General features: G+C 32.2%; 2 protein-coding genes across 12 annotated transcripts; both read right to left on the reverse strand.

Annotated features, from left to right (window-relative positions):
- Window positions 1–730: 730 nt before the first annotated feature.
- Window positions 731–5,175, reverse strand: LOC101246803 (trehalose-phosphate phosphatase A). 11 transcript variants are annotated; one of them, XM_069295089.1, is made up of 16 exons: window positions 4,923–5,084; window positions 4,773–4,828; window positions 4,328–4,422; window positions 4,031–4,138; window positions 3,514–3,562; window positions 2,943–3,432; window positions 2,692–2,832; window positions 2,534–2,605; window positions 2,288–2,407; window positions 2,135–2,191; window positions 1,943–2,044; window positions 1,728–1,805; window positions 1,567–1,636; window positions 1,399–1,469; window positions 1,227–1,319; window positions 731–1,143 (listed from the first exon to the last, which is right to left on the reverse strand). In XM_069295089.1, the coding sequence occupies exons 6-16, from the start codon at window positions 3,234–3,236 to the stop codon at window positions 1,087–1,089; spliced, it is 1,155 nt and encodes a 384-aa protein (XP_069151190.1). In that variant the 5' UTR covers window positions 3,237–3,432; window positions 3,514–3,562; window positions 4,031–4,138; window positions 4,328–4,422; window positions 4,773–4,828; window positions 4,923–5,084; the 3' UTR covers window positions 731–1,086. The 11 variants fall into 11 exon arrangements, with proteins under 11 accessions (XP_069151190.1, XP_069151185.1, XP_069151193.1 ...); XM_069295084.1 differs by having other exon boundaries at window positions 1,567–1,657; window positions 4,923–5,063; XM_069295092.1 differs by lacking the exon at window positions 4,031–4,138 and adding an exon at window positions 4,596–4,649 and having other exon boundaries at window positions 4,923–5,063.
- A 4,156-nt stretch (window positions 5,176–9,331) lies between these two features.
- LOC104646406 (uncharacterized) lies at window positions 9,332–11,079 on the reverse strand. The gene is made up of 3 exons (XM_069295947.1): window positions 10,989–11,079; window positions 10,159–10,354; window positions 9,332–10,028 (listed from the first exon to the last, which is right to left on the reverse strand). Exons 1-3 carry the CDS (start codon window positions 11,077–11,079, stop codon window positions 9,332–9,334), a joined length of 984 nt encoding a protein of 327 aa, XP_069152048.1.
- Between the last annotated feature and the right edge of the window lie 16,342 nt (window positions 11,080–27,421).

Here is a 27,421-nt window from a genome sequence, read left to right on the forward strand (position 1 = left end):
AAAAACTAAAAATTAATCACGGAAAGGGATCAATTTGAATTAATAAAGAACAGTAAATAAATAAGAAAAAATGGTGAAAAAGAAAAGAAAAGGAAAAAGGTAGCAAGCAAAAAATTATATGTTGTTAGTTTGATCCCTATAACGGAAGTATTGACCAAACTAAGTCATTATATAAAGGACTTCAGCAAAATAATATATTTTTAAAAATTTTACAAAATAGTATAAACGTATTTCATAGTAACGTTTTAGAGCATACTTTATTTTTTAAAAGCTGACGGCATTAGATTGATATACGTTACTCAAAAAATATTTTAGGAGTAAAACGTTACTCAAAGTAACGTATACCAACCTAACGCTGAGTTTTTAAAAAATGAAATATAACGTAAAACATTACTGTGAAATATGTATATACTAGTTTTGTAAAATTTTGAAAAAATGAATTATTTCGTTAAAATTGTTTATTTTGAAAAAAAATTGCTATTCCGTATTACATTTACTGGTTGACAAACGTAATATTTATTTAATTATTATACATATATACATTTTTCGAGATCAATGGGTGTTGTGACACCCCACCCTTCCACATAGATCCGCCCCTGCGTTGAACGCAGAGCAATTTCAATGAGATCACATATGTATAGGTTCACTGTTCAAATTAGTTTGGATTAATCTTAAATTTTTAAATATGTATGGGCTATTGAAGAGATAACATGCAATCTTCAAAGCAGTGTGATAGAATAGATAGATACTCTTGAACATAAATTACAAATTAAGGTGTCGAACAAGGTACACTCTCCCTTGGGGAGAGAAGTGGTAGCCAAAGTCAAAAACAAAATAAAAAAGAAATATGAAGATGGATGACTAAGAAATACATTGGCTGGGCTAAGGGCATCCTTGATGCAGCAATTACGAAAATGAATTTACAAAGAAAAGCTCTGAGCAGAAACAGTAAATTAGAATATCCTGTTTCTCGTCTCTAGAAACTTTTAATAAGCACCTCCGCTCCCTAAACCATCCCCACAACTACTCATTCCATCTTCATAACAAAAAAATCCAACAAAATGGGGTATATATGTATTCGATAAGTTAATTGCTACAACTTGACTTCTTCCATGATACCAAGCACTTGAGGAATTCCATCACCTAAAACCACAGAAATGCAATCTCTATAAAATCTTATAGTAAGAATGTAGGTTCCTCAAGCAACATCAATTACACTTTCATACCTCCGATGGATCCCTCAGAGAGTAGAATGCATTGCTTTCTTTTGGAGCAGAAGAAACTAAGATTCCGTAACCTTTATTTCCCTCTCTCAACACCTGTTAACAAGCACATTAGGCAACTTAATAAACATGGTTGATGATTCCTCAAGGAAAAGTAGGTCTGTTAAACTTTTACCTTAAATGCATCTTCATCTGTACGATCATCTCCTATGTAAATGGGAAGAACATCATCACAATTATTCAACCCTAAAAAAAAAAGAAAAAAACATGCACGTGCGTTAGTTTTAACTGTTGGAACATCCAGTAACTAGTTACATAAAGCAATCAAGGACATCTCCCTCACCCAATGATTCAAGTAAGAACTCAACAGCTTTTCCTTTGTCCCAGTTAAGCACAGGCCTGACTTCTAAAACCTGAATAAGGTTGAGGAGAATCTAGTCAGAGGAGTTAAACTTTCCTACTGCCCTGCAAAATGCACTGGCAAAAGCAGTCTCAGATGTGTACCTTCCGGCCATGTGTCAATCGCAGACGGGGGTAGTGTTTTAACAAATCATCAACAGATTCGGCGATGGTTGACCAACTCTGTAATAATTTAAGCAAGCACAATACAAGGGATAAGAATTTTCTGACAGGTAAAGTAACATAATCTTGTTTAAAAGATCAGTGAGAAAAGTAAAGAGTCTTTTAATTTGACTTTAACCAAAAGTATCTATTCATACCTTCTCGTCTACATTACGGTAGTGTACCGAAACACAGAATTTGTTGTTCTCAACCTTTGCTCCGCTGATGTCTTTTGTGAGCTCAACAAGAGATCTAAGAACCTGTTTGAGTATATATTAAAAACATATGTTTTATACCGAGTAATGTCACAAATAGAAATAATAATCTTTTAGCACAAAACTCTTATTTACCTCCTCGATCATTGGTAAGAACTCACTAGCAGGTTGGAAAAGATTAACTTCCTTGCCCTGTGTTCACAGAAGTTGATTGTTGTCAGTAGCTCATAAGACGAGATGGTTGGATGTCTCATTTTTTTCAATAAAGATTAGATTTAGCATCATTACCTGCTTGTCAGTAGATCTAATACAACTATAGTCATCAGAAATGGCTCGAACAGGGCTCATTATATCCATGCCGTGACTACCAGCGTAGTAAAGTTCAGATAGTCCGACAAAGTCATGTACCTGGACACGAGAATATCCAATCAATAAGAGAAGAATCTTGAAAGCCTTAAACATAGAAATGATAATATTTATACATAAAAAAGAAGTCTAGTTCAAACACACTAAAATGAAAGCATTGATAGGCACCTTATCACGACTTCTCCCACTAATAATTGCTGTGGGAAAATATTTAGCCACATTCCTCACAGCACCACGCATCTGCAAAAGAGTGACTTAGTGTAAAAAAGGAATCCTACAATGAGTGTCGCACAAACTTTCTCCCATTAAAAAGTTAAAATACTCACAGCACTAGACATGAAAGCTCGATCTGGATCATCTACAATTGGTGATAAAGTTCCATCATAGTCCAGAAAAAGTGCTAATCTTTTGCCTTTTGCATAATTTGTGATTTGTTCAAATGATGAAAGTGCTGAGGGATACTTGAGCTGCAAAAGCACAAAAAAAATATTACAATACTTCTCTTATATTCTTCTGCAAGTAGGATCCAGACAAAATATTGACTAAATTAGATTACAAAGAACATAAAGAGCATTACCATCCATATGCGGTAGGCAAGATCATTTTCATTTGACGCTAGTTCAGCAGTGGAATCCTTACTTTTCTTTCTATGTGTAGGAGATGAAGATTTCATGGCATCCACCAACCAAGTATTTGATCTAACATCATCTAAAATTCCAGGCTTCTTCCTTGGGATAGTAAGGAAGAGAGTGGGGGAGAAAGTTGGCAAAGCCGGAGAGTATGGCATCAAAGCTGAGTGGATGCCCAATCTGGACGGAGTCAGTGGGGCAGGATCGGTGACAACAGGGGATGTATTTGATTTCAGGTCCATTGTGCCTAGTATCTTTTTTATGGCAGAAAATAAGTTTAAAACTATGCAAGCAGTTGACAATGGTTTGAGTAACTCTGCTCTTAAATTGTTTCACACACTTTTAACCAACCCTTTTGTCGATGAAAAACCACTTCTTCAAAGTAACCTTATCACTGCAGCCAGGCGTACGGTCCATTAAGCAAAAGAGCCCTGGAAACTGACAATCACCAGACAATGAGTGAGTTACGGAAAGAATTCAATATCAAATTCATAAATTACGATCCAATGTAGATCTTACTTGCACATCTTCCCACTTCTTAGCCTCACTTTTCTAGTCAGTCAACAAACTGCAAAATATGGTTCAGAAGGATATATATGTTAAGAAGATGTACGTCTCAATATCACAGAGATGTAATAAACGGATATGCAGCATCTAGAATGCAACAGAACGCCTAGAAAGTTTGTAACATCAAGCAATTTGCATGATAAGATTAATCACAACCAGGAAAATGGGAAAGATCGCACCCAAAAAAAAGAAAAGCAAGTAGAACAAGACTTGAAAGATTTCTAATATAAAGAATGTCAATCAATACCATACACAAAAAAGACAAATCAAAGGGTTCTGTAGATTCCATATAGCATACAATTGAAACACTGCATGAGTTGCTGTGAACTTATTAAAGGGCCTAACTACTAACAAACAATTATTAACATTAATGAAACAGATACATTCTCTGATTACCTTTGAATGAATAAAACAACAGGTTATCTGAGAGGTCTCATAAATAAATTAAACTAATGGTTCAAATACTAACTGATATTTGGTAAGAAAACTTGACAATTGGCAGTAGGTAGCTGTTAACCTCCCCATAGCCCACAACTTGAGAGGAAAAAAACAGCAGATGCAACCACATATTATGGTCCTACAAAGAAGCATGGGGAGGCATTAAATATGGACCCCTCCCATTAAATTCTAGTAATAGAACAAAACCATGACATTGAAGATAAACCAAGAATCATGCTAAATACACATTTCTCCATATTATAGTTGCTTTCATACACCAACTTGGTGACCACCACCAAGAAATAGCAATATTTGGACATAATCGAACCTTTTATTTTCAAGAACAATGTTTTCTCTCTTCAAAGATCAACATATATATATCCATCAACACTTGGATACAAAGATATAATGTATTGATTATATCTGTGGAAAAAAAAATGTATCGACTTAATATTATTACAGGAAGAAGAATCTAACAACAATTAAACTGAAAATGATCTTCGAAAAATTGACAGATGAACATGATATCCAAAAATGACATATATATCACATCATACACAGCTCCATTACAAAAATAATGGTAGAAATAACCGAACTTATCAATCACTTGAAACAGCACCACCGATTTCACAACATAATATCTAACATTTCTATTCAAAACAAAAAAAAAAAAAATATGATAAATAATTGCGCGAAATATAAAAAAGAACTTTTACAAAAAACAGAGTCCCGAAAAATAAAAATTTCTTTATCAAAACGTAATATGTACTAACCGGAGTAGGGATGACAATTGAATGCAGCAGTGGAAACGTGTAAATGGAAGGACGGCCTAAAATGTGATAAAAACAAAAATGTTATCATAAATATAAAAGCAGAGCCAACGAAGTCGAAGAACAAGACGATAGGAAATGACGTCAGCTTACCTCCGGCAACAACGAAACCGTAGAAGAGGAAGAAAAATCACGGAGAAGGAAATGTGGGGAAAAAAAGAGAAAGAAGAAAAAAGGAAAGGGTTGTTTATATAATGAGAGACGTGGTGGAGAAGGCAAAGGTTTCCCCCTTTGTAGTTCAATTCCAACCAAATCAGAAAAACCCAACCGCGGTTTGACCACGCTTTTCATTTCCCCATGGCGTGCGTGACAGTTGAAAATACACCAACCACCAAACATTTTAAATGCAAATTTACTTTTTCAACTCCTCCTTCCTTTACCAATGTTGAAAAAAAAAAATATATATATATATATTGTAAAGAAAGCTCAGAATATAAGATGAAAAAGACAAGAAGTATAAGATAGAGGAGATAATTTTCTTATTCAAGTATGTTATCTCTATTTATAGTGGTGAATGATATCTCTATTTATAGTGTTGAGATATCATAGTCAAAGGTCACCTTGAAATTTTACATAGTTATCATCAAGGTTCATATCACCTTGATATCTTATCACATTGGAAACACTAATACATAAATCCAATTAATTGTTGGATAACTCTAATAGATCATCCACATATACAATGGATTTACAACACTCCCCCTTGATATCCATAGATTATGTGCCTCGTTAAAACCTTACTAGGAAAAATCCAGTGGGAAAAAGCCTAGTGAAAGAAAAAGAGTACACATATCTCATAATACGATTTGAATGTTGCCTCGTTAAAAACCTTACCAGGAAAACCCAACTTGGGACAAAACCATAATTAAGGAAAAGAGCACAACGCGTATTTCGCTCCCCCTGATGAAAACTTTACTTGATATCTCGGAGACGGCGCATTCCAATCTTGTATCTCAATTTCTCAAACGTTGATGTTGGCAATGCCTTAGTGAATAAATCAGCAAGATTATCACTTGAACGAATTTGGTGAACTTCTATCTCACCATTTTGTTGAAGATCATGCGTGAAAAAGAACTTTGGTGAGATATGCTTTGTCCGGTCTTCTTTGATGTATCCTCCTTTCAATTGACCTATACATGCAGCATTATCTTCGTACATTGTGGTTGGTATATTCTTTTTCAAAGAAAAACCACACATTTCCTGAATATGATGGGTCATTGATCTCAACCAGACGCACTCTCGACTTGCTTCATTGATCGCCAAGATATTGTCGTGTCTCCACATGTAAACAAATAACCTATTTGTGATCGAGCTTTATGTGGATCTGATAAATATCCTGCATCTGCGTAACCAAACAGTTCTGATTTGGATTCATTGGAATAGAATAAACCCATGTCCATGGTCCTTCGAAGATATCGAAGTATGTGTTTAACACCATTCCAATGTCTTTTTGTTGGGGAGGAACTGAATCTTGCCAGTAGACTTACTGCAAAACAGATATATGGTCGAGTATTGTTAGCAAGGTACATTAGTGTCTCGATCGCACTAAGATAAGGAGTTTCATCACCAAGAAGCTCTTCATCATTCTCTTGAGGTCGAAATGGATCTGTATTGATGTCAAGCGATCTTACCACCATTGGAGTACTCAATGGATGTGAGTTATCCATGTAAAAACACTTTAGTATCTTTTCTGTGTACGTTGATTGATGAACAAGTATTCCATTTGACAAATTCTCAATCTGTAGGCCAAGACAAAATTTTGTCTTGCCGAGATCTTTCATTTCAAATTCTTTTTTCAGACACTCAACAACTTCTAAAAGCTCTTTATGAGTGCCAATGATGTTCAAATCATCAATATACACAACTATTATTACAAATTCAGACCCCGACCGTTTAATGAAAATGCAGGGACAAATCGGGTCATTTTTGTACCCTTTCTTTAACAAATATTCACTCAGACGATTGTACCACATCCTTCCTGATTGTTTCAATCCATACAGAGATTTCTGAAGTTTTATTGAACAAGTTTCTCTTGAATCTTTGTATGCTTCAGGCACTTTGAATGCTTCAGGAATTTTCATGAAAATGTTATGGTCCAATGAGCCATATAGATAGGCTGTGACAACGTCCATTAGACGCATTTCAAGTTTTTCATGAATAGTCAGATTTATGAGATATCTGAAGGTGATTGCATCTACCACTGGAGAATATGTCTCCATATAATCAATGCCAGGTCTTTGAGAAAAACCTTGAGCAATGAGTCGAGCCTTATATCTCATGACTTCACCTTTCTCATTTCTTTTTCGTACAAAAACTCATTTGTACCCCACTGGCTTGATACCTTCAGGTGTTCGGATTATCGGTCCAAAAACTTCACGTTTTTCTAGTGAAGCCAATTCAGCTTGAATTGCATCCTTCCATTTTGGCCAATCATTTCTCTGTTTACATTCGCGAACAGATTTTGGCTCAAAATCTTCATCTTGTTGCATTATTTCAATAGCAACATTATAGGCAAATATGTTGTCAATCACAACATTATTTTGGTTCCACAACTTTCTTGTCGAGACATAATTCATTGAAATTTCATTATTTTCAGAAGTTCAAACCTCTTCATCATCATGTGTTATGACTTGGGTCTCATCTTGAGAAATTTCTTTCAACCCATGATCATCTTGATCATTTATTCCTTTTCTCTTTCGAGGATTTTTATCCTTGGAACCAATCGGTCTACCACGCTTCAAATGTGGTCTAGACTCATTTTCCTTAACAATTTGTCCCGTCGGGATATCAACTCGAACTGGAGCATTAACAGCTGGATTATGCGATTTAGTAATCCTTGGAAGATTAGTAAATGCATCTGGTAGCTGATTTGCAATGTTCTGCAAATAAATTATTCTTTGAACTTCTTGCTCACATTGGTTTGTTCGAGGATCCAGATGAGATAGAGATGATGAATTTCAATCTATCTCTTTTCCTAATGACTTATGTTCTCCCCCTAATGTTGGGTATACTGATTCATCAAAATGAAAATCAGCAAATCTTGCCTTAAATAAATCTCCAGTCGTAGGCTCCAAATATTTTATGATTGAAGGAGATTCATAACCAACATATATCCCCAACCTTCTTTGGGGCCCCATCTTTGTGCGTTGTGGTGGAGCAATTGGGACATACACCGCACATCCAAAAACTCTAAGATGGGAAATGTTTGGTTCTTGACCAAAAGTAAATTGTAATGGGGAGAATTCATGATAATTGGTCGGCCTTATGCGCACAAGTGTTGCTGCATGCAAAATAGCATGCCCCCACATAGACACAGATAACTTTGTTCTCATTAGTAATGGTCTAGCTATTAATTGCAGACGTTTAATCAATGATTCTGCTAGACCATTTTGAGTGTGAACATGAGCAACTGGACGTTCAACTGTTATACCAGTAGACATACAATAATCATTAAATGCTTGAGATGTAAACTCACCAGCATTATCTAGACGGATTGTCTTTATTGTTTAGTCTGGAAATTGTGCTTTCAATCTTATTATTTGAGCCAACAATCTCGCAAAAGCCATGTTGCGAGTTGATAATAAACACACATGTGACCATCTTGTAGAAGCATCTATCAAGACCATATAATATTTAAAGGGTCCACATGCAGGTTGAATTGGTCCACATATATCACCCTGTATACGTTCCAAAAACGCAAGAGATTCAATTCCAACCTTAACTGTTGATGGTTTAATGATCAACTTTCCTTGAGAACAAGCAGCACAAGAGAATTCCTTTGATTGAAGAATATTTAGGCTCTTTAAGGTGTGCCCATGTGAATTCTCTATTATTTTGCGCATCATATTAAATCCGGGATGGCCCAACCGGTCATGCCAAATGATAAAATCATTAAAATTAGTAAACCTTTTGTTTACTACGGCATGTGATTAAACTGTACTTATACTTGTATAGTACAACCTAGAAGAAAATGCAGGTAATTTTTCATGCACAATTTTCTTCTCTACATTAATTGTAGTAATGTAAAGGTATTCAACCTTTCCTTCATTAGCCGTCTCAACATGATAGCCATTTTGGCGAATAACTTTGAAACTTAATAAGTTTCTTTGAGACTTACTACAATATAATGCATTATCAATGCTTAATATTGTCCCTCCAGGTAGTAATAAGGTCGCTCTTCCAGAGCCCTTAATTAATTTTGTACTACCTGATATTGTGTTGACATATGCCATTCTCATAACCAAATTAGAAAAATATTTCTTTTCTTTTAATATTGTATGCGTTGTAGCACTATCAAGAAGGCATACATCTCCATTACTCATCTTGAATCCAACCGACAACTGGGGATTTCTATTAATTTTCATTAAAATAAAATACATCAAAAGAAGGAAGAAACAAAATTAACAACGGAAATTTAAATACTTCAACATTAATAACATAATAATTAAAAATACATAAGTAAAATATTAACAAATTTCATTCCCCAGCTAAAAGATCAAACATTAGTTTCGATCTCCAAAGAAGTCATCAACTTCCATATGAGTAATGTCACCAAGGCCATCAAAAACATCATCCTTTAAAGCCAAATTTGCTTCAACATCTTTATCATATTTCTGAGATGTTCCAGGCTTATCACCATCTTTAAGAGTCATATGTGACTCAGCTCGAGCATTGGAAGAGGAAGCACCACTTTTATTTCCTTTCTTTTTAAAGGAATTTTGATAGAGCCTTACAAAATGTTCATGCGTGCGACATTCATTCTTCCAATGACCTTTCATGCCACAACGACGACAATTACTTTTTGAGGGGGTATTTTGAGAACTCATGATGTTCTCCCTTTTATTATGACCACCACCTTGACGATTAGGGTATCGTATTTTATCTTTGCCACGTCCCCGTGCATTATTATATCCCCGATGATCATCTCTTTTTACTTCAGATTGATCACGTGCTTCCACCACATTTGCCTCCGGTAATGGAGCAGCTCCAGTGGGACGAGCTTCATGATTTTTCATTAAAAGAGCATTATGTTGCTCAGCCACCAAAAGACATGAGATTAGTTCAGAATATTTCTGAAAACCCTTTTCACGATATTGCTGCTGCAATATCACATTCGAGGCATGAAAAGTAGTAAGTGTCTTTTCCAACATGTCCTCATCTTTTATAGTCTCCCCACATAATTTCAACTGGGAGGTTATCCTGAATACAGCAGAGTTGTATTCAATTACGGTCTTAAAATCTTGAAACCGTAAATGCATCCACTCATAACGAGCTCTTGGCAACACTGTTGCCTTTAGGTGGTCATATCTCCCCCTTTAAATCAGTCCACAATTCAAGTGGATCTTTCACCGTCAGATATTCAATCTTCAGGCCCTCATCAAGATGATGATGAAGGAAAATCATAGCCTTCGCCTTATCTTGACTCGATGCTTCATTTCCCTGAGTAATAGTGGCATCAAGACCTTTAGCAGCCAAGTGAATCTCAGCATCGAGTACCCATGAAAGATAATTCTTTCCAGAAATATCTAATGCCACAAACTCAAGTTTGGATAAGTTCGACAAAATGAAAATTATGAGAGAATATGTGAATTAAATAAAAATATTTTTATAGTACCTTTGCAAGTAACAATCTCGTGTTGATAACGTGTTGTAAAGAAAACTCAGAATATAAGATGAAAAAGACAAGAAGTATAAGATAGAGGAGATAATTTTCTTATTGAAGTATGTCATACAATGGTGAATGATATCTCTATTTATAGTGTTGAGATATCATAGTCAAAGGTCACCTTGAAATTTTACATAGTTATCATCAAGGTTCATATCACCTTGATATCTTATCACATTGGAAACACTAATACATGAATCCAATTAATTGTTGGATAACTCTAATAGATCATCCACATATACAATGGATTTACGACAATATATATATTTGCTTTGTACATTAATATTTTTTTTAATATTCTGTTCGTATAAGTTAGAAAGAAAATGAAAAATGTTTCACTTAGCAAATAGTCTTTTACTAAAACAGCAATCTTAATTGTTGTTATTAGTCACTATTAGCATAATTTTGACAATTTAATAATAAGAGGTTGAAATTGATGCATGGAACATCAAACTTTCCCCTCTTGGACTGGCTTCCCTGCGCACTGAATTTACTAATATCAACCAATAACTCAGGCTCCACCAACATTTTTCCTGCCATCACTTTGAATTGACCAGTAGGAGATCCTTTAATAGCCAACTTCATTTTCCTCTATTGGAGGCTCGCTCCAGACACTTATAATACACGAGATATATAGAGGATGAAATTGGATTAAAGGCGTTTTTGATATGAGACTGAAAGATTATGCGAGTATTAACTATTTTATGTAGTATATTATTTAGGCGTTAGTTCTATATCATTTAATTATTTATTTTAATTTTTTATCCTCGTATAAAATAATAATATAAACTACCAAGCTAAGCAGGCCCCCCCCCCTACCATAACCAAGAAATATTGAGAAGGAAAAAATCGACGCGATGACACGTGGAAAAGAGACTTTAATGTTGAAGGACACCTGTGATTGTGTCAGGATGACGTGGCCACGTTACTTGTGGGTCCCAATGACTTAGTGTGGTCATTTTCATGCCAGCTGGGCTCGACTGCGGTTAAAAAACTCAAGGATTGGGTGGCACAAAATGTTCAAATACGTGGGACCCATTCTTGTTTTGACCCGACCCATCATGCCAAAAATACTACTATTACCGGTTACATTTGAGAATGTTTTTTTTTATAAAATTATGACTACTTTTAAGTTTTAACATCTTACACCCTCCTTGTTTTCTAGCATACACTGGGAGTGGGACCATGAAATTAAAACACAAAAGAGAACCTCACTCATAATGTTTTCTATACACTATTGATAATCTTCATAAATTTTTGATATACTAAATAAAATTTAATACAAACAAGATATTGATAGTGTTATAAAGTAAGTATTTGAATATGTGAATTTATCTTAAATTCTTTGAAAAGTTTAATCTGAGTATTTCATGTTTTTTAAATAAAAACGCTTGACAAATTTATATTAATAAAGAAAATCATTTTTATCTACTGGTTATTTATTTAATATGTAAATAAAAGTTATAGCTGATATTATTATTTTTATCAATCTATAAATTATTTATATAGAATTTAACAATTACTTTTATCAATTAAGTTTTATATTATTTCAAATCAACGTTTATCAGATAAGAGGCTCATGTTATTAAAGAATAGCACACTATAATTTATGTTTAATCTTTTTTTATTGAATTAGAATTTGATATTCTTTCGAGGACGTCCGATAAAAAAAATTAAAGTTCAATTAATATATATTTTTTAAAAATAACTTTATGATAGCATATTATATTTTTATTATGAATTTCTGCTTATTTAATAAGATTATATTTAAAGTTTGAGATTTTTTAAAATATAATTCTCAAAGTTTATCGGGGGTGGGCAGGTTATATTTATGAGCAAATATACTATTTAAAAAATATGAATTGCATGCTAAAAAAAATTCAATCTCATATCGTATAATTTAGTATCATAATTTCACATCATTTGGTTAAACGTCGCATAAATATTGGTCAATGATAAGATAAAGTATATGGACCAACTAATAAAAATGGTAAATAAATAAGTAATTTTTTACACCGAAGACATCCAAAGTATATGGACCAACTAATAAAAATGGTAAATAAATAAGTAATTTTTTACACCGAAGACATCCAAAGTATATGGACCAACTAATAAAAATGGTAAATAAATTAGTAATTTTTTACACCGAAGACATCCAAAGTATATGGACCAACTAATAAAAATGGTAAATAAATAAGTAATTTTTTACACCGAAGACATCCAAAGTATATGGACCAACTAATAAAAATGGTAAATAAATTAGTAATTTTTTACACCGAAGACATCCAAAGTATATGGACCAACTAATAAAAATGGTAAATAATTAAGTAATTTTTTACACCAAAGACATCCAAAGTATATGGACCAACTAATAAAAATGGTAAATAATTAAGTAATTTTTTACACCAAAGACATCCAAAGTATATGGACCAACTAATAAAAATGGTAAATAAATTAGTAATTTTTTACACCAAAGACATCCAACATTGCTTAATTCACACAACTTTTTCTTTTCCAGTCAATCGACTATAAACCTCAACTTTGACTCGATCTGATATTTTTATTTTAAAGTCGCATAATCATCTTGAAAAAGATTATTTAATAATAAAAAGATTAATTATATCATTTTTCATTTAATATTGATAATTATATAAAAAATTTCAAATTTCTAATTAAAATTTAAATTAATAAATTTTTAGAGTTAATTAAAACTAAAACAATCCTATCATTACCACACAAACTATTATAAAGTTCTATCATTATTTTTTTTCAAACTTGAATATTAATTCAAGTTGGATTAGTGGATAGTACTTGTGTCTCGTGAGTGATTACGTGAATCTTTGATTGATTGCTGGTGCTATTTGTGGGTCCCATCCCAGCTGGAAATGAGTTTTAAATAGAATCATTAGGTCATACGCAAAAATTAAAAATTCCATCCGTCCACATTTGTTTGACACGTATATTAAAAATAGATATGTAAAATTAATTGTTAATTTAAACAGTTAAAAAATAATTTTTTTTTATTTTTCTCTTAATATTGCTTAATTCTGTTTAATTAAAAAGTTATGTAAACTTTTAATATTCTTAATATATTAGGGTTATATTAATTAAATTACACCTTGTATTAAATTTTCCTTAACATGACCTTACTTGATAAATAATTATGGACGGAGGGCGTAAATAACAAACCCGACAGATTAAATTATTTTAAAGTTATAATTTTTTAATTAATTCAATTAATGTAAGATACATTAAAAAATTAAGTTTGGTATCATATTCACACGTTATTATTTGAAAATATGAACCTATCGTAAAATTAGTTATATCTTAATCAAACAAAATGTAAATTAATATTTTAAATATCTTATGAAATAAAATTTCCGAAAATCATTTGGTACAGGAGATAAAAAAATTGAAATACTATTATCATATACTTGATTTAAGAAATTAACACTCTTGAAATTATTTTCTCTTACTACCTATACTTGGAATAATAAAATTACTATCACATATAAAAAATAAATATAAAAGATCTAAATCCAAAAAAATATTTTTGATTTATGGATGAGAAAGGAAAGAGATTAAAAAAGGAAAAGGAAAAAGAAAAAAAACGGTATACAAGTGAGATTTGGTATGCAAGTACATGTGGGGTCTCTCTAAAGATCCTTTAATGTTTGCTTCTTTTTGGAACAGACGACGCGTCTTTTTTTGGTCATTTTCCGCCGAAACAAATTATTTTTCAAAATTCAATTTAAATTTTACTAATTCTTATATTTATAAAATTACTTGTTATAATAAATTATATTATAGTATAAATTACATCTAAATTACATTCTATCCCTACTAATTTTCAATTTACAAAAATCCCTTAAAATATCATACCTATCTTTTAGATACATTATATGTGATTTATTATAAACAACTGTTTGTTGAGCTTAAAAAAGAACAAATCAGGTAAAAATTATTTTTACTTATCTTAATTAATGCGCCTAAATGTATTTTTACTTATTTTAATCTCGTTGATTAACGCCTAACTGATTCTTAATAAGTTCATATCTCAATAGGTAACAAATTCACAAATATCAAATCTCTAATTTACATCTTCTTCATTGAACAACCATTAATCTCAAAAAAGTGATAATCTTAAAAAATTTGAAGAAGTTGCTGATAAAAAAGATGAATATATCAATTTTGTTGAGATCTTCAAAAAAATTGGGGGAACGAGGTGAGTTATGAATGTTATTAAATTGATGAAATCTCTAAAAAAATTTCACTGTGCTTGGTATATTTGTATTTTGTCCAATCAAAATTGATAAGATTCAAGCTAAATATTTTCATCTTATTGAGTCAGTCGGGAGTCTGAAAAATTGAGATTAGATATGAACGGTATCAAAGTAAAAGTGAAGCAAATGTATAAGGATAAAACAATTTTGATGGGTGCAATGACAAAATATAAAATAAAACATAATTTCAATTTTAAATTAAAAGATTTGTGATTTTGTAGTATGTGTTGTGTATCAAATCATCTGCTACATTATGTGTTCGTAGATAAATAATAATACGATTGTGCCAATGCAACTTGCGTTGCAGCCAAAAGAAGCGAGTGGCGGTGGTGGGACTAATATCAATTATTAGATGATACTATGATTGTATGATGACGCAAATTGTAGTTTAATTAATGGGTAGAAAAATTCATTCGATGAATTAATTTATAATAAATAGATATAAATTGCATTAGATGATGAATTCAACTGAGAAAGAGATCAAGTAGCCTCCTTTTTGAGATATCACATTAGTCGCACGCTAACTAAGAAAGATCAGGTGGAATTATATAGAATATTTTTGATATATCAACTCAGTCATCTTTCAGTTTAAAATGCTTATTTAATTTATATTTTTTTACAATAATTTTTCTCATGAAAATGTATAAATTGGACCCACCGATTTTGAAAGAAATGGTTTGAAACGACATGTATCACATGCAATGCTATTCATTTGCCAAACGTTACAGAGAAAAACTCTATTGGCTATATTAAATGTAACAATTATATTCTAGAAGAAAGCTTTTGTAATATGAATGTAAATAAATACTTATGAAACCTGAATGGAAGATACTTTTGGCAAAAAGAAAATAAACGTTTTAGAAAAGTGAAAGAGTCCAAATGTAGGTAATGCATGCGTGTTGCCTACTTGGATGTGTACAAAGCTGAGTCTACGCTGAGGCATCACAACTCACACAAATCCAATTTTTGATAGTAGAAATTAAAGAAAATTGACTACGTCAATTACTTAGATAAAAATAGAACGTACGTTGTTAATATGTTATCAGAGTTTGATTCATCTCAATTCGCGTGTATTAGGAGGAGACATATCACATATGTTTATATGATGAAATGAGTGAATGGGGAAGGTGGACCAAACATTCTTACTTTAGGGAAGGTCGAATAGAAGGAAGTGAGGGTGGACCAAACATAATTTAGGTATCAAGAACGAGGCAGTATGATTTATACAACGAAAAGGAAATAAATGTGACAGGGATCTAAATTACCAGCTTATTATTATTGTCACTCTCCTAACTGGTGGGGATTCATTTTTTTTTTATATGAGTTGTCCAATTCTGTCACTGCCATGGGACAATGATTTAGATCAGACAGGAAAGGGTCAAATATATCACTACTAGCTTAAATATATCTTTCTTTATATTTCTTTTATTATACGTTTAGTTTAAATATATTGATATATGAGAAATAACGTAAAGAAATAGATCGTATATACTCAAATTGTTACGTATTTTTTTATAATGTATTGTATTATATTGTATGATGTTATATTGTATTGTATTATTTTAATAAATATAATATTTAGATAAATTACATTGTTCTTCATCATCATATAGGTCACATATCAATAATTTAAATGATAAATCTACTAGAAAAATAAAATATGGTATGTTAAAGGATAACATAAGATTATTATATAATAGGTAAAGACAAATTAAGGAAAAATATATTAAGATAGTGACGTGACAAACCAAGCTAGCGTTTGACCTACTACAACAAAAATAATTTTTAACGACAATAAATAGACACATTAATGAAGAACATTAAAGTTTTTATCGACATTAGTTAAATGTCATTAGATTCAATGTCGTTAAATCCTTTAGGGACATATACAAAGAGTGTTAATTACCGCTAAAAATACATATTTAGTGATAATTGCTAATTAATTACCGCTAAAACTCATTTTTGATATAATGACCAAAGATTTTCAAATATTCTTGACAAATATTATTTGGATGAAAATTTAGATGAAATTTCACTATGTATTTGATCGTAGTATTTGAAAAACATATTTTATTTTTAATAGAAAAATATACTCAAAAGTTTTTAAAATTATCAAAACTAACCACAAATTTGTAGTACAAGTCAATTGGATCTTCGTTGCTACAAATAACAAGTAACGTTCATGACATTAATTAGAGCAATGTGGTAGTTTGGAGTGAGTGGAACGATCATCATTTCATATATCATGAAATAGACAAAGCACATGACTTTGTAACTCTGAGCCGATTGTTCATCATTTTCATCAATAACCATATCATCATTTTCATATTAACTTTAGAACGTTTCATCACTAATTTGGTTTACGTAAAAAAGTTATGTAATACAACAGAACAATTACTATAGAGGATATTTTTATAAAAGATAAAATTTGACATAAAATTCAATTTTTGAAAGAACCCAAATAATGAGATTTGACCCAAATATTAAGGAAAAAATAGTTATTTTTGAGAATTTGAGATATTTGCCAAGAATATTTGTCAATTAATCATAAATTGCATGGACAATCACTATTTGTCAATTTCTTTTCTCAAATATTACTTGAAAAATCTATGACCAAACGAGTCTCAAATAAGTCGTTGCATAAAATATTTTTTTTTGTGGTTACCTTACAATGAATTAATTGTACTATATAATTCTATTGAAGATAAATAATGTTATAAGTAGTTAGCTAATTATTAATATTGTTAGGATTTAGTTAAAGGTTAGTTAGAAAGTTTGTTACTATTTCTTCTACTTGTATAAATAGTATTCCTCCCACATCGGGTGAGGAACAATTGTTCATTTTTCTTCAATATAAAAATTCCCAAATCTCTCATCTCTCTCAATCTTTACATGGTATCAGAGCTGTGAATCAATAGTTTTTTGATTCAATCTAATAGTTCGATTCTGATTTTGAAGTCAAGCAGAAACAGAGCTTCAGTAGCTTGTAATGGTGATCGAAAGTGCAACGCCAGTGGCTCAATCGTCTGCATCAGTTCCTGCAGCAGAAACACTTGAGATGGTAGAATCAAAGAGAAATCATCCTCTTCATCTTCATCCTTCAGACACTCCTGGATCTTTATTGACTACAGTTCAACTTACTGGTTCAGAAAACTACTCTTTATGGAGTAGATCGATGATTATAAACCTCCGAGCTAAGAGCAAGCTTGGTTTTGTGCTTGGAACATGCAGAAAGAGTGATTATACGCCTAAGTTGGAAGAACAGTGGGAAAAATGCAATGCATTTGTCTTAGCATGGATCATGAATACAATTTCGAAAGAATTGTTAAGTGGAATTGTATATGCTTCAGATGCTGCAATGGTGTGGGAGGATCTGAAGGAACGATTTGATAAGGTGGATGGTTCTAGAGTGTATCAACTTCATAGGGACATATGTACAATTCATCAAGGTAACCTAACTGTTTCAGCCTATTTTACCAAGTTAAGGTTGCTTTAGGATGAATTTGATGCACTTGTTCCACCTCCTTCATGTAATTGTGATAGATCTAGAATATATGTGGATCATATGCATTATCTGCGATTGTTTGCATTTCTAATGGACTTAAGTGAGATCTATGGCCCTGCACGAAGTCAGATATTAATGATGAATCCTTTGCCAACTGTTGGCAAAGCATATGCCATGATAGTTTCAGATGAAAATCAAAGGATCACTTCTGGCTTGCGAAATGGAGGAGATGTAATTGAGGCCACAACATTATATGCAAACAGAAGTGGTTATGGTTATAGAAACACAGATCGTGGTAATGGAGACAAAGGTGAATATAATAGAAGTGGTTATGGCTATAGAAACACAGGTCGTGGTGATGGAGATAAAGGTTACAATGGTAAGAAGAAAGTAAATTGGAACTTATTCTGTGTACACTGCAAGTTGCATGGACACACTAAAAATATCTGTTATAAGTTGGTAGGATATCCTGAAGATTGGAAGTTCAAAAGGAAATCAGATACTGAAATGACTGTAAACAAAGGAAAAGGCATAGCAAATAATGTACAAGTTGATAAAAATGGTGAGGAAGATGTGTTTGGAGTAGTTAATGAAGGAGATAAAAATGAACAAGGATCACATGATCTCAATTCTGTTCGAACAAGCTTACAAGCACTGGCAATGAAATCGACATACACTCCTGACCAATATCGAAAGATAATGAAGCTATTGAATAAAGAAAAGCAGGCTGAGGTCAACATGGCAGGTATTTCCAATGATTTTGATTCTTTACTAGAATGTGATAGAAGAAGAAGTTATGATGATGCTATGAATGCAAGTAATGAACATAATATCTTTAGCAAGAAAGGTCATTGGATAGTGGATTCAGGAGCTACATGTCACATGACATCTAAATTTGAAAATTTAGATAAGATTAGCAGAAACAACAAGAATACAGAAAGAAAGGTTTATCTGCCTAATGGTCAAACTACATTAGTGACACAATCAGGAGCATGCATGATATCAGCTAATCAAGAACTTGAAAATGTTCTAGTTGTTCCTGAACTTAAACATGATCTATTATCAGTATCCCAATTAACAAGACAGTTAAAGTGTTCTGTTCAATTCTTTCCTGAATTCTGCATATTTCAGGACCTCTTCAATGGAGAGGTGAAGGGGATTGGTAAAGAAAATGATGGGTTATGTTACTTTCCTAGAAATTTGTCAGAAGAAAAGACAGTTACTGCAAATGTTGATGACAGAAGGTCCATGAACAAGGCAAATTCACAGTTTATGATATGGCATTACAGAATGGGACATCCTTCATATAAAGTCTTAAAGCAATTGTATCAAAGTGTTCCTGCAGGAGTATGTGATGATTGCCCTATATGTCCATTAGCCAAACAAACCAGGCTTACATTTCCTATGAGTAGCTCTAGAACTGATGATGTTTTTTATCTGATTCATCTTGATGTATGGGGACCATATAGACATACTACTCATAATGATTTTAGATTCTTTTTGACTTTTGTGGATGATAATTCAAGGGTGACTTGGTTGTTTTTACTAAGACATAAAAGTGATGTGCTTGCTATCTTGAAGTCCTTTTTTGTGTTAGTTAAAACTCAGTTTGATAAGCAAATCAAAAGAGTAAGATTAGACAATGGTACAGAGTTCTTTAACAATGAATGCAAAACATTGTTTACTTCTTTAGGAATTGTTCATGAAAGTAGTTGTCCACACACTCCACAACAAAATGGAGTGGTGGAAAGGAAGCATAGACATATTCTTGAAGTGGCAAGGGCTCTTAGATTTCAAGGGTCCATTCCTATTAAATTTTGGGGTGAATGTGTGTTAGCTGCTGTATATTTGATCAACAGAATGCCTACAAGTGTATTACAGGGAAGGTCACCATATGAAGTCTTTTACAAGACTAAACCACAATTAGATCATCTAAGAACAATTGGATGCTTAAGTTATGCAACTAAAGCTGTTAAGGAAGATAAGTTTTCTTCCAGAGTTGATCAATGTGTTATGATGGGTACTCTTTAACTCAGAAGGGATATATGCTATACAACCTGGCTCTAAGAAAGTTTATTGTGAACAGAGATGTAGTCTTCAAAGAACACATATTTCCATTCAGTCAGCTGAAGGATGAGAATGTGAGAGTGTTCATTGAACAACCATTTTGTGACTATGACATTGCTGAAGTTCATACACCATTAGATGTTGAGACTTCAGATGAACATGCTGAACAAACACTTGTTCCTACTGAGCATGTTTCTGAGAATATTACTGAAGAGCATGGTGATGACAATATGGTTGATGTGCCTAGTCCTGTGCCCAGAGTTTCTTCAAGAATGTCTCATCCACCCGTGTGGATGAAGGATTATGTTACTCATCTGACTAATTCAGTCCATCCTCATTCTTTAGCCAACTATATGTCATATAGTCATTTGTCTGGATCTTATCAGACATATTTGAGTACAATGTCTGCAGAAGTTGAACCCAAAACATATGAAGAAGCTATCCAAAATCAAAGATGGGTAGAAGCCATGAAACAAGAGATTATTGCATTAGAAGATAATAGTACATGGGAGGTTGTGACTTTACCTTCAGGGAAACATGCCATAGGCTGTAAATGGGTGTTTAAAATAAAATACAAAGCCACTGGAGAGATTGACAGGTTTAAAGCTAGGCTTGTAGCTAAAGGATACAGTCAAACTGAGGGAGTTGATTATCAGGAAACATTTTCACCAGTTGTGAAAATGGTTACTGTTAGAACTATTATTGCAATTGCAGCTGCTGAAAATTGGCAAATATTTCAGATGGATGTTTTCAATGCCTTTTTACAAGGTGATTTGGATGAAGAAGTATATATGGAACTTCCTAAAGGTTTCATAAGCAAGGGGGAACATAAAGTTTGTAAACTAAAAAAGTCATTATATGGTCTCAAGCAAGCATCTAGGCAATGGAATGTTAAGCTCACTGATGCATTATTGAATTCTGGATACATACAAAGTCATTTGGATTACTCCTTGTTTACAAAGAGGAAGAAGTCAGCACTAGTTATTGTGTTTATTTATGTGGATGATTTGTTGATTACTGGAAATGATTATGCACTGATACAGGAGACAAAGCAGGTTCTGCATCTTCATTTTAAAATAAAGGATTTGAGAGAATTGAGGTACTTCTTGGGAATAGAATTCTGCAGATCAGAACAAGGCATAGTGATGAATCAAAGGAAATATGCATTAGAGTTAATTTCAGAAACAGGATTATCAGGAGCTAGACCATCTTTAACACCTTTGGAGACAAATATGAAGCTTACAAGTGCTGATTATATGCAAGATGTCCATGATGAACTATTTACTGATATAAACAAATATCAAAGGTTGATTGGCAAACTACTATACCTTACTAACATAAGGCCTGATATTGCTTTCTCAGTTCAGTGTTTAAGTCAATTCATGCAAAAACCAACACTTTCTCACTGGAATGCAACATTGAAGGTGGTTAAATATGTTAAAACAGCACCAGGTCTGGGGATACTCATGAGCTCTGATAAACAAGCACAGCTCACTGATTTTTGTGATGCAGACTGGGCTGCCTGTCCAAACACCAGAAGATCAGTGACTGGCTATCTCTTGAAGTATGGGAAATCTTTAATAGCATGGAAGTCTAAGAAACAAAATACAGTTTCTAGAAGTTCTGCAGAAGCAGAATATAGAAGCTTAGCAACATTAACAGCTGAAGTTGTTTGGGTGAACAACTTGTTCAAGGAATTGGGAATGAATGTGCATGAACCAGCTATCATACATTGTGACAACAAAGCTGCTATGCAAATAGTAGCAAATCCAGTTTTTCATGAACGTACAAAACATATTGAGATTGATTGTCATTTTATCCGTGAAAGGTTACAACAAGGATTGATCAAGACAAGCTACATCAATACTAAGGAGCAGCAAGCAGATTTGTTAACAAAGGCCTTAGGAAGATCTCAACATGACTTCTTATTGGCCAAGCTAGGTGTATTAAATGTTTTCAATACATCTAGCTTGAGGGGTACTATTGAAGATAGATAGTGTTATAAGTAGTTAGCTAATTAAGTGTAATTAGTTTGTTATTAATATTGTTAGGATTTAGTTAAAAGTTAGTTAGAAAGTTTGTTACTATTTCTTCTACTTGTATAAATAGTATTCCTCCCACATCGGGTGAGGAACAATTGTTCATTTTTCTTCAATATAAAAATTCTCAAATCTCTCATCTCTCTCAATCTTTACAAATTCTATCAAATTTAAGCATCAATTAAAGCACATAATTTTTTAAAAAAAATTAACAATACAATACATTACAACACGTAGCAATCATCCAAAGTCCAAAAAAGGAACTAATTAAAATAAAAATTTTAGATACTTATCAATATCACTGTCTATGAAAAATTATAATGATATTTCGTACATCCTTAGATTTTTTTAGTAAAAACAAAAGATCGTACTATTATACGTGCAATACACACCGTCGTATACAAACTGGTGGATATTAATAAGACAACTTATGATTATACAATTTCACTTGAAATAAGGAAGGCAACGTTTATACAAATTAGAAATTTCTATTTGAGAAGACGTGTGCTAATCTAATAAATTAGTACTCTCTGTCCAAAATTGTTTGTCATGTTTCGTTTATCGAAAGTTAATTTGAATAATTTTCAAAGGTAATTAGATCGCATTAATTTGATATTTTAAACAAAAAAATAAATATTCCAAAACTATATGAAAAACACTATAAATTACAACTTTTTGTATATTAATATCAAGAAAAAGTATATCTTAAAATATTAGTCAAAATTTATATAATTTGACTCTAACTATGACAAGTAAACCGGATGGAGGGAGTAGTAAACTAGTAATAGTTTTAATTTCATGTCCTTGGGTAAGAATTTAGTATTTACTCCTTTGCTTATGTTTACTTATTTATTTAATTTGACACATCTTATAAATCGTCTCACTAATTAGGAAATAAATAAAAACTTACTAATAAAAATAAAATAGATATAATGTGATAAATTATTTTTTAATTATTTAAATTAAACGAATAAATATGAACATTTATTTTTAGTATATGAAATAAGTAAAAGACTATATAAGCCCCTCCTATTAATTGATGCGCTGGTGAGGTCGATAGAAAGCAAATCATAGACATAATAATCGATTAGAAAAATCCTATATATAATTTTTTTATAAAAAAATAATTGTAGACATCATTAAAATGACGTATTGGTAAAACTTCACTTCTCAAACGTGTCTGCTGCTCAGGGTTTGTTATTTTGATGGACTGCTGGAAGTTGAGAACTTGACTTTGAGTTCAAGCTAACATATTTTGACATTCAGAAAGTCGATTTGCGGTCGTAAGTTGAATTTAGTAATTTTTACTTAAATTATATATTTATATTAAAAATATGTATAATTATTTAAAATAATTTAGTAAAATATGAACTAAACCTGTGAACTTGGTTCTAAGAAACGTGTTATTAGATCAAAAAAAATTTATTTGTTTTTCTCATATTTATTCTTCTGTCCTGTTAGAATCATTTGCCAATTGTGTTTAAGTTTAAATACTCTGCATTCTTCGAAGTCGTGTTTTCCTATATTTAGTTTCGTCAAAATGAGACACTAAAACTAGTATTATAATATTCCATGTTTTTTTGCAACAAGTTGGAGAAATTATTATTTAATTTGCGTTGGGAATCAAATGAAATATATAGTAATTATTATTATTATTATAAGAAGAGAGGGAAAGAGGTGGTTTTGATACAAGTCAAATTGGAAAGATTGAGGAAATCTCTTGGAAATAAAATACAAGGCCATATTATTATTAATATTATGAACTCATTGTGTATGTAATAGTAAATTTATACATCACGTTATAGTCGGTGCCTAACTCTTGAATTATTATTATTATTTTATTCTCTTAGTTAATTAACACATATACTCTATTGATTCTGTATTCCGTCTAGAACAAGAAAATTATGTAAACAAAAAAGGCACATGAAATGTCTGCAATTATTTGGTGGTTTATGACTTATGTGGCAAACAAACTACTTCTTTATGGTACTAATCAAAACGTTTCTCAATTGATTTGGTCAAACACAAAATTTTCAATTCTGTTTTTGGAAAAACAATTTTTTCGAAGGTAGGCTGAACATATCCTAAGTAAGCCCAATCCATTTGCAACCAGGCTTAGACTAACAACAGATCAATTGACTAGCACTGGGGTGGAGATAGCGAGGGCCTAGGCATCAATCTGTTGTTGGACTAACAACAGATTTCCTAAGTAACCTCAATCCTTTGAAATCTCAGTCGTCACTCTTGCTTTTGTACAAATAGAAATGTACAAATTACGTCTCTATTCGTATAAAGCGAGAGAAAATTGTATATACATATGCAAATATGTATATCTTCGTCCTATACACTTCTAATTCTACAATATAAATATTATCATGTCCAGTTTTCTTTTGTCTTTTTTCTCTTACTCGCTTTATACAAACACAAATTATATGAAGTACAATGTATAATTTATGTTTGTATAAAGCGAGAGAGAGAACGATATTTGATCAATAAATGTTTTATTTCAATTCAATTGTATGCAAATTCAAATTTTACACAGATTTGCAAACACACAAAAATTGAATTGAGAGGAAGTCAACGATTTATACAAATGAGAGACTAACAGCAATTTATACAAAGTCATTGAAATTATACAAATCTGAAAAGGAGCTAGCGAATTATACAATTGTTTCTTTTGTATATATATATATCGAAGTAGTCATTGTCTTTTGTATATATGTATAGTGAAATAACATAACAAAGTTTGCTGTGACGTACAATTATGTAAATTATAGCTATAACATACGAATATAATTTTTAATTTTTGTGTGAAAGTTTGCTACATCTTTTGTGGTGCAAACATTTGGCTGCTACTCATTTCAGGTGAAGCATTCAGCTCTTCATCCGAGCTATTGCTTCGAGAATCAACAGAGCTCAACAAGTCTTTTAGTGAGTGGTTATTCATGTTGGCTTCTCAATTGAAAACAAAGACACATTTTTTTATTCGAACTTAAACCACTAAATTGTAGGCATTAATATTTGATGTAACGAAATAAATTCTTGTCTAACTTAACCGCAAAAATTAGCTTATGAAGGTAGGATTACAAAAAGAACGAAAGTCGTCTTAGTATTGAACATTGGACCTGCCCAGGACCAGATGTTAAACACAACATCTGAAAGACTATTGATGGTCTGTGTAGCACACCTGCCTTGCCATTAGCGAAGCTACTGGGAGAGTACAAACAGCATTATAGCACATTAGTTAACAAATCCTCTTATTTATTTTTGGCAAAATAGCCTGGTGAACCCTCGTACTTGTCATCTAGACCTCTGTACCTATCTAAAATTAAAATTTTAAACACTTTTTTTGATGTGGCATCGCGCATGTTGCACAAACCACGTAGTTGGCCAAAAATAAAAAATAATAAGCCACGTATGAAATCTACATGGTAAATCAGCCAACTAAGAATAGTCCAAACCTCAGCGAAATTTTGTAAAAATTTTTGCGAATTTTCCTCTTCTCTCTTCTCCTCTTCTCCTTTCTACGATTTCTCCACTAAGAGTCGTTTGTGATTTGCCATAGATTTTCTCGGTTGAAGCTCAGTTCCACTCCGACTATCATTGTAAGTTTTTGAACTTGTGTTAGTTTTCGTTTTTTTCACTTTCTTGTGCGTATCTGTTTGATATTATCATTCAATTTTCTGAATTTCTTTTGAGAATTTTACTTTGGTTTGGGGGTAATGTTAGTGCTATACACTTTCTCAGTTGATTAATGACTTCGATTGACTTCAATGGCATATTCCGTGAATTCGAGTAGATTTTAGAATTTTTCCATAAAATTCCAATTTCGACTAAAATTAATATTCTATTTTTGGTCAATTGTCTTGGGTATTGATAATGTTAGTGGTCCATTAAACAACAATTACAGTTATGGTTTGTTAATAGCTTTTCCGTCTAACTATTACTGGTATTTTCTTAAAAAATTCAGGGCTTTTGTGTTACAGTCGTGGTATGTTTACCCCTTTTAACTGTAGTTGTTTTTTATGTTAAGTTTATGCTTGTTTTTCCCTTTAAAAGTAGTTGTTTTTGTCTTCCTTGTCTTGAACTCGTTGATGAATTGTTGATGTTGTATTGTTCATTAGCATCAGCCCATCAAAAAAATCCACACACATTACCGGTTGAATAGTTTTGACAGCCCCAAAACATTCTTCCAGGATTAGTTGGTGTTCTTGATGTCTTTAGTTCAGCATATATTCCACAGTAGCAACATCGAACTGTCATCGTGAATACCAACAAAAATACAATAAGAATCAAAAAAAAAAAAAAGAGACAAGTAGATTGAAGAAAAAAAATTAAAAGAGAATTTTTTACAGAGACAAAATTGAGAAAAAAAGAAAGAAAAAAGCTCAAAAAGGCATTAACAATGGTGTTGAGTGAATTAAAGAAGAAATATCCTTTAAAGGTCAAAATATGACTGTTAGTGCCTTTTTAAGGCATCTCACGCTCTTCCTTCGCCTGAATCACACGCTCCATGTGGGTTAATTCCACATAGGATGCCACATCAAAGAAAATGTTTAAAATGTTGATTTTGAATAGGTTCAGGATCTAAATGACAAAAAACTAAGTATGAGTATTCATAATACAATCCGATATAAGTACGAGGATCCACCAGGCTATTCTGTCTTTATTTTTTTCTCAAAAAACTTGTTTATCATTATATGGTTGCCAGAAATGATTTCCCTGGCGTATTCAGAAGGGAAAAGCCAATAGAAGTAAGCAAAACATAACTACAATTAAATTTACTACATCTCTGTAGAATTTCTACATCTGCATCAGAAGTCAGAACATTACCATTCCCCATTTACCTGAAGAAAAAAATTACCAAAATTCTGATGCAAAATTGCAGTGGAAAATAAGGTGATTTATATCCTTCTAGTGCCTTTTGCACTCACGAATAATGTATTTTCACTTCTAACCAACGATATCTACTGTACGTGCATGACTAACAAGGTTGAGGTTGGGAATTACCTGACTAAAAGCTTTTATCCATA

The sequence above is a fragment of the Solanum lycopersicum genome, chromosome 3 (genome assembly GCF_036512215.1).
Source record: "Solanum lycopersicum chromosome 3, SLM_r2.1".
Classification (NCBI taxonomy): Eukaryota; Viridiplantae; Streptophyta; class Magnoliopsida; order Solanales; family Solanaceae; genus Solanum; species Solanum lycopersicum.